The 14375-nt window shown below is 37.3% G+C and overlaps 1 protein-coding gene across 1 annotated transcript in view; it reads right to left on the minus strand.

Moving 5' to 3' along the window:
• LOC120535559 (ubiquitin-conjugating enzyme E2 Q1) overlaps positions 1 to 12867 on the minus strand; it is a 123103-nt gene extending 110236 nt beyond the window's left edge. Inside the window, exons 1-2 of the mRNA XM_039763492.1 lie at positions 12461 to 12867; positions 11177 to 11281 (exon numbers count right to left, since the gene is read on the minus strand). Coding sequence (XP_039619426.1) covers positions 11177 to 11281; positions 12461 to 12619 — 264 coding nt within the window. The 5' untranslated portion in view covers positions 12620 to 12867. The remainder of the gene's footprint in view (positions 1 to 11176; positions 11282 to 12460) is intronic.
• Between the last annotated feature and the right edge of the window lie 1508 nt (positions 12868 to 14375).

Genomic DNA, 14375 nt, shown 5'->3' on the forward strand with positions numbered 1-14375 from the left:
CCCCTATAACAAGCAAATGCCTATCGGAAGCATCTTATTTCGCAAATACTCATTTCTTCATTATTTACAACACTCACGCAGATCTCCGTCTCCTTACCCCGCTCCATCCCACCTCCATGGCTGCAAGTTGTTGGAGCAGGTGATGACAGAAGGGAGGTAGGAAAAAAGTATCCGCACACTGCTATTGAAAAAGAGATCATTAGCTACTTGATCATACCCAAGGAGGACAATGAAGTAAATCCACTTGAGTGGAAGAACACACAAATATAACATTTACCCAAATTGGTGAAATTTGCAAAAAAGAGAAGGATTTCAGTCCCAAAGCAAATGCTGTAACATGCAATTGTGCTACTCTGAAGCCAGATGCTGTAGACAGACTGGTGTTTGTCACACAACTTGGTTTCCTCAAAAGAATTTTACTATTTATTTTTCTGATATCTTTGTGCAATATTGGACAGAACCTGAAGTTAGTTATTTGTATAAAAATGTTATACAGTAGCTTTGAGGTTTTTTTGTGTCCTCTTCATAAATGCTGAAGTTTTTTCCCTGTGCAGTATTTTACTGAACTTTGGATTTTTACACTATATTACAATGTTAAGATTGTTGTTGCTTGTATGGTGCACATTTCACCTAACAGCAGAGCAGTATGTTAACCTAGACTGTAATTTTCAGAACACATAGATCAATTATGATTAATATTTTATTCCCTTTGATTCATAGTGTTCACACTAAGGGTAAGTGTCCGTTTAAAACTCTCTCATTAGAATAGTTTTGTTGGTCTTTTGTGTAAATACTGCAGGCCACTTGGAAATGGTTTACTCATACTTGCACTATTTGATCGCAGTAACACTTTGACTGGTTATTTTAATGTTTGTGATATTTTAGTTCATTTTTAAGTAAATAAATAAGACCCGTTTTCCTTAGCAGTTGTTTCCATTAACCTCATTAGTATGCTACAATTAATATCCTATGAATAACATCAAGCTAGATCAATAACATTAGAAACACATTTTGAAAGGATTCAAAATATTGTGTATCGTTATTGTCAAAGTCCCAGAAAATAGAGATATTTTTGCCAATATCACACACACCTAGTTCTTTTTGAAATGAAACCTTTGTGTAGATCTTTGAACACAAAAATATTTATACAAGATTAATAACCATTTATTTCACAATTTTTGCCGTAGCCTCAGGAACTACAAAGGAGGCTCTTGCCTGTCTACCCAGCTGTCCATACTACTCTATTTTCCATAAACAAATTTAAACAAAATACCTCAATATACTGTACAGCCATATTGATTACACACACACTACCTGTGCTACCTATTTAAGACCTAAGCAATAACATTTGCAAAGCACAATCTATTGTAAAGTATTCTGTAATGGATGCAGTAATAAAATGCCTTTATTTCTGATGTTCCAATCTCTGGAATGACTCACACAGCAACTGAAGATACACACTTTTATTATGGTGTAAATATATATATACACAATTAATTATTTATATAAAGTCAAAGCATACTTTAACAGAGCGCAGCATAAGGAACTTTACAAATCACATAAGAACCCATTTGAAGTTAATCAAACAGATCACATAAGAACCCATTTGTAGTTAATCAAACAGATCACATAAGAACCCATTTGAAGTTAATCAAAATAATGCCTTTAAAAGAAACACAAATCAAAGATGTGGGAAGAAAAAAAATTAAGGCACTTTATAAAAACATCATTCCAATGAAAAATTAGGCTTCGATAAGAAGCAGCCTTTAAAAAAAAAAAAAATTTACATGAGGACAGGTATCTTCTGCCACAGGAGGAAGATTCACCAGTGTAAACCAAATTTAATTATTATTTATATAACATAACAAATAATTACAAGATAAATCAGGTGGTTAACATATATAAACATTATTTATATACCGCGTTTCCCTGAAAACAAGACCTACTCTGAAAACAAGCCGTAGCATGATTTTCAGGCTGCTCTGAAATATGAGCCCTACCCCAAACATAAGCCCTAGTCAAGATCATCAGCTGAAAGTAAGCCGCCTAAGGCCAGGTTTATACTTCGCGTGATGCAACGCGTGTGCCCGAAACATCGGAATAAATTCCGAGGATACCTTGCCACCATAGCTCTGAAAAGGATGTTTAATGATTACATCCATCAATTCGGGCATGCGCCCATTCCAGAAACATTGGTGCAGAACAGAAACAAAATCCCTGGACGGGGCATCCGCTCATCACAAGGTAAACGCAAGCACACACATACACTAACCTCACTGTAGCTTCACCAAATCCCCAAACCTTCATGTCTTTGGATGGAAAACTGAGCACACTGTGGAAACACACCAGGAAAATATGCAAACTCCAAGCAGGTAACACCAGCGACATGACTCCCTACGAGACAGCAGCACTACCGTTCAGCCACCATGCCATCCCCACATATGTAACTATTAACAGTATTCATTATTTAAACAAAGTTAACGATTTATCTGTAAAATGTAACATACATATTTTAATGCATTTCATCATGAAAGTGATAAGTATAAATCTAAGGATACTAAATATGCAGAGCTGGAATATCAAATTTAATGTGTTCTATGAGGCGATCTATTGCTGCTTGTCGCTGCTGTCCATTCAGGAGGAAGCAGCAGCGATTAACATCTCGGTCAGTTTTAAGATGACGTTTACGATGGTCTACTTTAATGATAAAGTAAGCTACAAGGTTAAAGTGGACATTGAGTTTAAAGACAAAATTTCCACTTTAATCACAAAATAAACTTTTTCATTATGTCCTTATTTTTTTCCTCTTGGCTCAAATACGCTACCATACATTCTGATGGTATTGTGAAGGTGCAAAAAATAAAAAAGTGGAGAATTATGACTATATTCCAGAAGATGACATGACTGTACTTGGATAAATGTATATTATTTTGCATGAATAAATATAAGATATCCCCTGAAAACAAGCCCTAGTGCATCTTTGGAGCAAAAATTAAGTTAAGACCCTCATGTTCAGGGAAACATGGTATATACATATACTAGTGCTGGGCGTTATAGCCAAAAATTCTACATCACGGTATTTTTCAAAATTATACCAGTTTCACTGTATTCAACGTTAATTTTTTTTCCCCATGCACAAGTGGATGTTAACCACATTTTCCACTGCAAGGCACTGCACTGCAGTAGACTGGCTAAGTATAACCATCTATTATTACCAATATCCTGCACAACAATGTGCTTGGCTAAAAATATCACTTCAAGAAATCCAACAAATCAACAAACCAATTAAAAGGACAGGCTCATTAATGGTACACATTCTGCACCCCCATCCCCTGTAAGTAGTAGTGAAGGACAGTATTAAAACAAAACTGAGGTCCATTATACATTATAAACAATGTTGCACATCCCCTCTCTGACACACACACACACAGAGTAATTTTAGCCAATGAATTATTCAGCAGAAGTGTTTCAAGAAATGATACTGGGGCCACTTTATACCAGCAGCATTTGTCTGCATGCCTCACTGTGACTGTAACTGCCAAGTTCTAAGTTTTCTTTCATTTTAATACTCCTTTTTAGTCATTTTGGTGTATGTTCAGACCATAGTAAATGTGTGTATATTTATTGAGGCTCTTTAAGAAGCTAAATATTGCCCCGAGGACAAATAAGGTCCTATTATTAAGCCCTTCCAGACACGAATTCAGCCTGTTTTCATTACAACAGGTGTCTATGTTATCACCAACATGAACCATTTTCATATGTGGTTTTTACACACAATTTTCTCAATGTATTGTACCTTCCAAAGTACTTTGTCTACTTACAGTCACCCAAGTACTGTAGGGATGTCAATAGTATCCAAATATCATTAAGTATCGATTTAAACATTTTAAAATTACTTCAATACCCATTTTTCATGGTACTGACTGCACAATTATGAATGCACTTCCAGTTCACCATGGCTCATGTTGTAGCCCTTTTACTATCTACTCACATTTGTCAATAAAATGGCAATTACAACAGCATTTGGGTTTTCAGCAATACACTTAATTGAAAAAGAGGGCACATGGAGGGACATCTGGAAATATTTGTGTTGTGACAAAGACAGTAAACCAGAAGATACTCTCTCAACACTCTTGTGATTCTTAAACCTTCACCACAAAGACGACTGCCATAGTGTTTCTTTTGTTATGCGATACTTTAAAATTATACTTAATCACATTTACAATATAAGGTGACAAAGCTGCAAGTAGGAGGGAACTGAAGGTGCTGCTGCACCACTTTCGGTTGAATACTAAGCATTAATGTGGCCACGATTGTGCATGAGCTAACCTGAGCTGCACCGCAGGAGCTACTTGGGACACAAATTTAAACTTGTGTGTGTGTGTGTGTATATATATATATATTCCTTTTTCCATAGAAATACTCCAACCTCTAGACTGATTGTGTCCTCTTTTACCTCATTAATGTTATTCCCAAAGATAGCTTGTTCAATGCTCAGCACCGATATGCATACTTGTCCCCTTCCCAAATTGTCTCCCATTCACAGCAGCTCTTGAGATGGTGTTTGTGGCAGCAGGAGGGTGGAAAGCAGGCTATTACATCATGAAGCATGTTAAGAAGAAAACCATTTGTTGTAAGGACTGTTATCTAGAAAAAGACAGTAACTGTAATCAAGGTTATTATAGTTAATGAAAACTAAAATCAAAACTGAACCTTATTAAAAAAACATTTTTGTAAACTGAAATAAAATTAACAAAACCGATATGAAAAACTAAAACTAAATGAAACTATTAAACTAGCTGGAAAGACTAACTGAAATAAAATAATTTACTAAAATATTTTTAGTTTTCTTTTTTGAATGAATATAGTTAATCTTTAACCCTTGTAAGTTTTAACTCTAAAACAGAAAGTCATCCACCACATGCCACCTGCACATATTCATCCAATAAACAGCAGCTGGTGATGGAGGGCAAGTGTTCACACAGCATTTGCGGTGACAGAGCAAGCTGAATGCGGGTGCATAAAGTGTGTGAAATAGAATGCAATTTATGTGCCGCCTTTCTTTGCGCTTGTTGTATATAAAGATGTAATTCAAACCGTTTTTTGGAATTGTGTGTGTGCGCATGTGCAAACTAGATAGATGGATGAAATTAGGCATGTGGTTGTTACACCATAATTGTAGATCTGTATTAACTTCTGGGCCAAATTCATCACCCGGAAGTGGTACTTTACCTGAAAATATACTCTATTTTTTTTTTATTCATGCAGAGGCAGAGTTCGATTCATTCAACTTTACTGTTAGAATGTTTCAATATATTATTAATTTGATTTAATTTGTTGTTGATGGTTCCTTAATGTACATAATATAAAAATATAATCATTGTCTTGCGGTTTACTTCTCAAATATCCATTCCCATTTGAGTACACAAGAAAATATAGGAGAGACCACTCAAGGTTTTTGAAAATAAAACTGCACTGATCGAGAAACTGACTAGGTCATCATACAAGATCAGCATATTGTTGCTGACCAATAACTTTGCTTTAAAAACATCGTTTTACAACAAAGCAATACAAACAAAGGTAGGTAGACGAAGAGAGCATGCCAAGTGAAAAACATACGAACGGGTTTTTGTATTTATTCTATATTTATCTTTTTAGTTCATATTCACAACTCAAAATATCCGATAATGTGAAAGTAACCAATTAGCAGAATATTTTTTTTTTAAATACCGGTATGTCTCCTTTTTTCAATGTTTTTCTCTCTTTCAAAATGGATAGTTGAAATTTCATTCTTTTTGTTCTTAACATCAGCCTTATCATACATATTGCATACCAGGGATTTTTCCTGCCTTATATCCAAGCCTGCTGTAGTAGGCTACAGGCTTCCCGAGATCCTGCTCCATGTAAACAGGTTTAGTTAATGTATACGTTGTTCTTAATCTCAGATGCTCTGTTGTTTTATGCCTGTCTGTACTCCTATTACCTGCTCTTGCTCTGCTCATTATGGGTTTACTGTCATTTATGATGGGCTATTCAAGTCTCACTGCCCCTAACCTTGACACTACAAGCTTGTTTTTCTTCGTTTCCCTCAATACAGCTAGGTGGGGTCTGCAAACTGATTGAAGTCTAAGAGCCCTGTTCTTCCTATGCCCCAGTGATTTTCATGAGAAAATATTTCAAAAATTATAAAATTGTGAACAATTGTTTATATTCAGCTTCTAGTTTTGAATATGCTAGTTTTTATCAGACAAAAACAAAACCAGATAGTAAATGATGTTGTGTAGGAAGCTTCCACTAACATTAAACTCGTGTCCAAATCTGGTAAGTGTACAGTTCTGTCTGATTGTGACACAAAACTAAGAAGCTCCATGCCATAATTACTAAAACCAAAACTGAAAATATAAAAATAAAATAGAAATGTCTTTGTGAAATAAAAACTCAAACTAAAAATGCACGATGAAGGAAAAGTAAAACTAAACTGAATTTCCACGTACGGTCAGAAAAAATAGAAATAAAAACTAATATAAAAGGGCAAAACTATAATAACCTTGACTGCAAGATACAGTAGATTCCACTGAAGCACACAATGGTGATGACTTTGCTTAAGTGAAACTCTAATGCCATTGCTGAATGGGCATGGAAATATTACACATGCACTGCATGGTCAATAGCTAAACAAAGTTTGGGAACCACTGGCCGACACCATGGTTAGTCCATATACTGAAAGCAAAATTCAGACTGCTCAAAAAGGTCTGATGTCATCACAAACTGCTGGCTTTCTTTGTACTCAGTGTATACAATCAAGAAGGCCGAGTTGGAAACGTACAGGTCAACAAAATGATAATCTGAAATGCCTTATGGACAGCAAATCATGACAAAAAAGTTTAACTTCACATCTCAGGTGTTTCCATTTTGTTGTTACAGTACAGTGTCAATTATCCAAGTCCCATATTATCCAAGGTACTTTATTTTGTGGCCAGTTCAACTCATGGAAATGAACGTTGGAATTCGGCAAGGGATTCGATCTTCACTTACAGTTGTGTACAAAAGTTCTGAGAATGACAAATATTGGTTTTCACAAAGTTTGCTGCCTTAGTTTGTATGATGGCAATTTGCATATACTCCTGAATGTTATGAAGAGTGACGAGATGAATTGTAATTAATTGCAAAGTCCCAAAAAAAAAATTTCCACTGCTGTTGTGAAGGCGGCTTCAGGGCACCCAAAAAAGTCCATCAAGCACCAGGACAATCTCTTAAAGTTGATTCAGCTGCAGGATCAGGGAAGCACCAGTGCAGAGCTTGCTCAGGAATGGCAGCAGGCAGGTGTGAGTGCATCTGCACGCAAAGTGAGGAGAAGACTTTTGGAGGATGGCCTGGTGTCAAGAAGGGCAGCAAAGAGAGGGTTGCTTCTCAGCCAACGGAGTGGTCTCATTCACTATTTTGCCTAAGAACACAGCCATGTATAAAGAATGGCACCAAAACATCCTCTAAGAACAATTTCTCCCAACCATCAAAAAACAGTTTGGTGATGAACAATGCCTTTTCCAGCATGATGGAGCTCTGTACCATAAGGCAAAAGTGATAACCACGTCCCCAGGAAACTCCCCAGACCTTAATCCCACTGACAACTTGGTCAATCCTTAAGAGGCAGGTGGACAAACAAAACACAAATTCTGACAAACAAGCATTGATTATGCAAGAATGGGCTGCATCAGTCAGGATTTGGCCCAGAAGCTGATTAACAGCATGCATGGGCAAATTGCAGAGGTGTGGGCCAACAATGCAAATACTCTTTGCAGTGACTCTGCACAAACTTAATGTAATTGTCAATAAAAGCCTTTGAAACTTATGAAATGTGCGTAAATTATACTTCAGTATGCCGTAGAAACATCTGACAAAAAGATCTAAAAACACTGAAGCAACAAACTTTGTGAAAACCAGTATTTGGAACATTCTCAAAACTTTTGGCCAAGACTTTACATGGGGATTCACAGCACTATTTCATCCTTACAACATCACAAACCGATTACCTTTTTAACAAGGATGGGATAAATCCATAACTGCCTAAAATTCTTTGTGCGGCCAGGTCATTTCATACAAAGTGTTATTTTCTCTCTAACGCTGGAAATCGCCTTCAGTTTGCCTGCAGCCTCAGTCATCAATTGTAGTGTGTTAACTAAGCTGCAGTTGTAATTTTTGTGCAATTGTTTTATTTTATTCAAGTTTTAAAGTTATTAAGCCGCAAAGTAAAATTTATCATGAGTGGGAAGTGGAAGCGTGTTGTTGTGCCCTTAAAGGTAAAGTGGGATGCGATTAAGCACTTGAATAAGGAAGACAATTCAAAAAAAAAAAAAACAGTGGCTAGTGACTTGGGTGTTGGTGAAGTGACAGTGAGGTGACTGGGGGGAAAAAAAGAAAGGAAATTGAAAAATAGTGTTTAGAAAGACCATCAGTAAGATGTGAAAATACAGAAAGAAAAACAATGAAGAAAGGAAAATTTGAAGAAAAAAACAAAAAAAAAAAACACACAAGCTCTTTTTTTGATTTAGTCAGATGAGTTAAAAAAGCAGACCAATTTCTGGACTGATATTACAAGCTAAAGCTTTAGAATTTTATAAGCATTTCAAAGGGAAAGGTGAATTCACAGCTACTGCTGTGAGTTAGACAGTTAAACATTACTGGGGAGAAACTGTCAGCTGGTACCGAGGAAATACAAGGTGAACAGAAAAACTGAGGTTAATAGGAAGTAGAAGCTAAAGTGGGGAAAAATAAAGAGGAAGAAGATTTAGGGGTCGATCAAATTTACAACTTTGATGAAATGGGTATAAATTATAACCAAAACACTTGCAGTGAGAGAAGAAAAATCAATACCTGCAATACAAGCAAAGCAAGGAGAGACACACAGTATTGGCCTGTTCAAATGCATCATACGAGATGTGGCAGAAAAGTAATGACTGGCAACACTGCGCTGTTGTCCTTGATAGAGCACGTGTATCAGTACCCTCCCATAGCTCAGTGCGAGTTTCAACTCCTTCCGTTAACTACGTGATTTTTGTGACTGCTATTAGCGAAGTTGTGTTTTTGGTTGCGAGTCACGCAAAATGGAACAGCGGAATTTTGAGCAACGTTGTGCCATTAAACGGCAAGTGTGACGTTTGAAAAGTTACAACAGGCCTATGGGGAACATTCTTTATCCCGAGCTCAAGTTTTTCGCTGGCACAAATCATTTTTGGAAGGCAGAAAACACGTTGAAAATGAACACCGTTCAGGGAGGATTTCAACTTCGAAAACCAATGAAAACATCGAACGTGTGAACACTCTTGTGAGATCAGACCGTCGTTTAACATTAAGAATGTTGAGTGAACAATTAAATTTGAACAGATTTACCGTTCATCAAATTTTGACTGAACATTTGCACATGCGAAAGGTCTGTGCCAAAATGGTGCCGAAAGACTGCCCTCTCCATAACAGAATTTTTGACCTCAAAAGGCATTCCTGTGGTTCCCCAGCCCCTTTATTCACCTGACCTCAGTCTGTGTGACTTTTTCCTTTTTCCTAAACTGAAAAATGTCCTCAAAGGACGTCATTTCAGGACTTTAGAAAACATCCAAAAGAGTGTAGCGGACATGCTGAAGACCATACCGGTTAAAGACTTCCAGCGCTGCTACCAACAGTGGGAACAACGTCTCCATCGGTGTGTAGCTGCCCAAGGGAACTACTTTTGAGGGGGATAACATTGATGTTTGAAAAAAATAAAAACTTTGGTAAATAAAAAATCAGTCTCATTACTTTTCTGCCACACATCATATGTAGACAAAAACGTAAATTAACTCTCATAGGAAAAATCAAAGAAACCCAGAGGCTTAAAAAAAAAAAATGTACATTTAAATAATCTGCAAGTTAACTATAGAAACCAAAGAAGCGCATGGTTGGATTCAATTTTGTTTAAAAAATGGTTTCAAGAAGACTTTGTTCCAAGCGTAAATTTTTTTGAACGAGAACAGACTTACACAGAAAGCACTTTGAATACTAGACAATGCTCCATCCTATCCAAATGAAAGCAAACTAGTTTTTGGTGACATCAGGGCTTTTTTTCCCCTCCTAATGTCACTACACTTATTCATCCCAAGATGATCAAGGTGTACTGGAGACAATGAAACAAAACTACAAATGGCAACTTTTAAAAAAATCTTCATAAAAGATCTAACTTACTGGATGGTGAAAGCATGGGACGATTAATGTTTGCACATAAGCCTTCCTAATATCAGAGTTTGATTATCTGAGGTGGCCTCAGCCCACATTACCTCGGATAATTGAGACTGTACTATCTAAAGACAGACTTAGAAAGGTCATTTGATAATGAAACAATACCTACATTCTGCAAAATGTGGGCACTACTGAACAGATAAAATTTATTGTAGGTTTGAAAAAAGCCTGCAAATTGAAAGAATAAAAATTAAGCCTGAGGTGTTTGTATTTTTATTTTTTTAAGTAAAATGGGGTAATATGGGGGCAAACAGTTTTTGAAGAATATAGAAATAAGTGCTGAACCAAAAACAATATGCTTGGAGACTAACAAATCTAACAACTTGTCTGAAAAAGAGAGGTGATTTTACTGTGAATAGGTTTACACTGACACCAATAGAAACCTGGCTAAAATCAACTTTTCTCAAACTTTTGAACAGAATAAAATCAGAATAAGAACTTAACTCAAAAGCATATTTTTAACCCCATCACCCAACTTCCATATACTGTACATGGAAGTAAAATTCATAAAAATAAAAACCTGTTTGCATGACTTTTAAAAGGACAATACTTTTAACATTTTTTTAACAACTTCACCAGTTTTCTCTTTATAAAAAATTGTCATGTGGATTGTAGCTTAAAATCTGAAAACAAAATGTAGTACTTTCCTTGTAAGCCCATTCACAGCTACAATAGGTTTAGTCACTCAAATATCCATGCTGTTGTCAGGAGGCTTACAAGTCTTTTTCCAAAACATATGTGAATGCGAAATAACCCAATTTAAAGACCCGAACCCACAGAGAACCTATTTCATAAAGCTTTTTTAAAATGGCAAACATGAAGTAATTATTTCATGGTGTTAAAAAATTGAAATACTTCAATTATTCTTTGAGAAGGTAGCACAGTATATTTTGTTTAATCAAAAGCTTACCAATGTGTTCCCCTTCTTAATATCTGCCAGTCTTTCCAAAACAGATGCCAAGCTGGGGTCATCAGAGTCCACAAACCATATTGGGGGCACATTAGGGTAAGATTCCTAAAGAGTTAATAAAACAATTGTGAGTAACTGAAAAGTAAACATCAAACTCTAACTTTACTTACTATATATACACACATACTAGTAAGTTATAATAAACCCATCTTACTAAAATATCTTCGCCGCAAGTAACAACCGGATAGTTTCACTTTCAGTTATGCATGATCACCTTAATATTAAAATTGCTAATCCAAGAATTTGGAATATACTGGTGTGCATCTTCATCAAGCTCATACATATCGTATATTTTAACTTCTTGTCGTGTTTACAAAATAAAATTGGTATCAGAATTAAACGATCGGTACTGGTAGAAAAACACACACAAGATCCATTTAAATGCGGCGGAGGTGAGCAGCACATACGCAGTCATTTAAGCTAGACGGCAATCAATACATACGTGAATTCAGGACAGCAACTGCATCCTCATACTAACCCCCAAAATCATTGTGGTCTCCCCGCAACGCAAATTAGAAAATACAAACAGAAAACAAGCTCCAAGAACCTGGACTAGCAATAGGTAAAACGATGACTAGAAAGTAATCTAAATTCTGCAGCCGAACTTCACAACCTTATCTTATTAAAAACGTATTTTAACGGCCGTGTTTACAAAATAAAAGTGCCCACAGTTAAGCTGAAGTGTTGTTACGAAGCAAAACCTAAAACCCATACAAGCTTGATTTAGCATTCAAATACCATACTTTTCAAAAGTTAATTACAATCTTTATTCCTCCACTGATTTATACAACCACCAAATTACATTTTGGTAATCGAAGTGTTTTGAAAAACAAAAATGCAGCTCTCTTTACCAACCACAACTACCCCTACTGCACAATACTGTAGCATTCCACACCTTGCCACAACGGCCTCCCAACTAACGAAGAGAACACCTTTACAAATCTTGACCAAAACTCCCGAACTACACTACTTGGCAAAAGTCATCTCGACCAACAAAACTCACTCCGGCCTAATCTTACGCAAATAACACTTGATGCGAACACTATGCTAGGGTAGCTTTCAGAGGTACAGATTAAAATCCTCGATATTTTGCCAACGAACATCTACTTGTGGACATCCCCTCCACGCTCTGAATACAGCGCCTAGGACGGGCCGACCTAAAGCTGTACGGCGAACGCAAGCTACCTTCTTCCTGAGCAGCTCCCGCACGGGCCTGGGTCTTACCGTAATATTACAGTGCACCCGGACTGTGCCACCCGCTTCGGTGATGAATTCGCAGGTCAACTCGTCCACACGGGCACTAATGATACGCAGACGCTCATGCGTCTGGTCGAATATGGACTCGAGCAGTCGAAGCTCGCGTCGCAGGGAGCCGCCGGACATGGTCACTCGCTGGCCCTCCAGGGCGGCGGGTTTCTGGCTCCGGCCGGGCCAGGGGTCCTTGGAGAGACGGTGCTTTTATTCAAGAAGTCAACTTAACCCCCTGCCTTCTTCGGGCCTAGCTCTTTTTTTCCTACAACTCCGTCCGCTTTATTTCCTCCTTCTGTGTTTTTGTTTCTTCCCGACGGAAACTTCCTGCAGCTCCTCAAGATGGCGGATTTCGGCCTTCTCAAAACATCGTGAGAATTGGGTGGCTCGTGAAGAAGAGAAGGCGGGGCGTATGTATGGGGCGGAGTGTAACTGATGTCACGTGACATGACCCCCCTTATTTATTCCCACAAAATAAAAAGGTTTCCCTCTTGAAAAGAGTTAAAACAATATGCCATCAATTTTTGATAAACTTTTAATGGTACCTTTATGTGTGCTCTAAAGTATGTTTTTATTATAAGATTACATCATTTAATTTTATCTTTTTTATGTTTTTTATGTTTTATCAGTGTTAAATATATCAAATTATTTTCAGTTCTATGGATTTTGAAAACATTTGCTAGAAAGTGATCCAACAGCACCATTTTGACTTTTTACTGATGATTAAATAAATAAATACATAAATAGGTAGAGTAAGTAAGTGAATAAATAAATATTCACACATACTTTGGTCTGACTGCGGTGGGCTGGCACCCTGCCCAGGGTTTGTTTCCTGCCTTGCGCCCTGTGTTGGCTGGGATTGGCTCCAGCAGACCCCCATGACCCTGTAGTTAGGATATAGCGAATTGGATAATAGATGGATGGATGGACTTTGGTCTGAATATATACTGGATTACTATAAAGCAAGAAAATTAAAAAGAAAGAAAATTTCTGACTTGGCTGTCTCAGTCACAGTGAGACATTATGCAAATGTTTTGCTGTTGGTATAAAGAAGCCCCAGTAGTGTTATTGACACACTTCTGCAAAATAATTATTTGGCTGAAAGTACTCAGTGTTAGGATGTCAGAGAGAGGATGTGCAGCATTGTTCAGAATGGCACTCAGTTTTGTTTTAATTCTCTCCTTCACTATTACCTCCAGGGTGTCCAGAGTGTGTCCCAAAACTGAGCTTGCCCTTTTAATTATCATATTGATTAAGTGGGCCTCCATTGAAGTGATGTTACCAGCCCAGTCAACATAGAAAATCACACTGGCCATCACAGTTATAGAGGATGTGAAAGATGTTACTTTGAACATTAAAGGAGCACAGTCTCCTAAGTAAAACAGCCTGCTCTGCCCCTTCTTAATATAGTACCTCTGTGTTCTGAAACCAGTCCAACCTGTCATTAATGTGGACCCTTAAGTACTCGTAGCACTGGACCACCTCTACATCCACTCCTTAAATAATGACCCAACATAACGGGTCTTTGGTGCAGGGAAAATCATTAACCAGTTCCTTTGTTTTGTTGATGTTAAGATGCAAACAGTTTTCTTTGCAGCAAAAGACAAAGTTTTCCACCTTACTCCTATACTCTGCTTCATCCCCTTTATCAATACACCTCATAAGTAGTGCAGAATCACTGGAAAATTGCTGCAAGCTACATGACCTGGTGTTATATTTATAGTCTGAGGTGTACAGAGTGAAGACAAAAGGAGTCAGGACTGTTCCTTGTGGTTCTCCAGTGTTACTCACATCCATATCAGAGACACAGTACTTGAGTGTTATAAACTGTGGTCTGCCTTACAGACAGTCCTTTATCTAAGATATCATAGGCTCATCCACCTGCATATCT

Source organism: Polypterus senegalus, chromosome 1 (assembly GCF_016835505.1).
Source record: "Polypterus senegalus isolate Bchr_013 chromosome 1, ASM1683550v1, whole genome shotgun sequence".
In the NCBI taxonomy this organism is placed as follows: Eukaryota; Metazoa; Chordata; class Cladistia; order Polypteriformes; family Polypteridae; genus Polypterus; species Polypterus senegalus.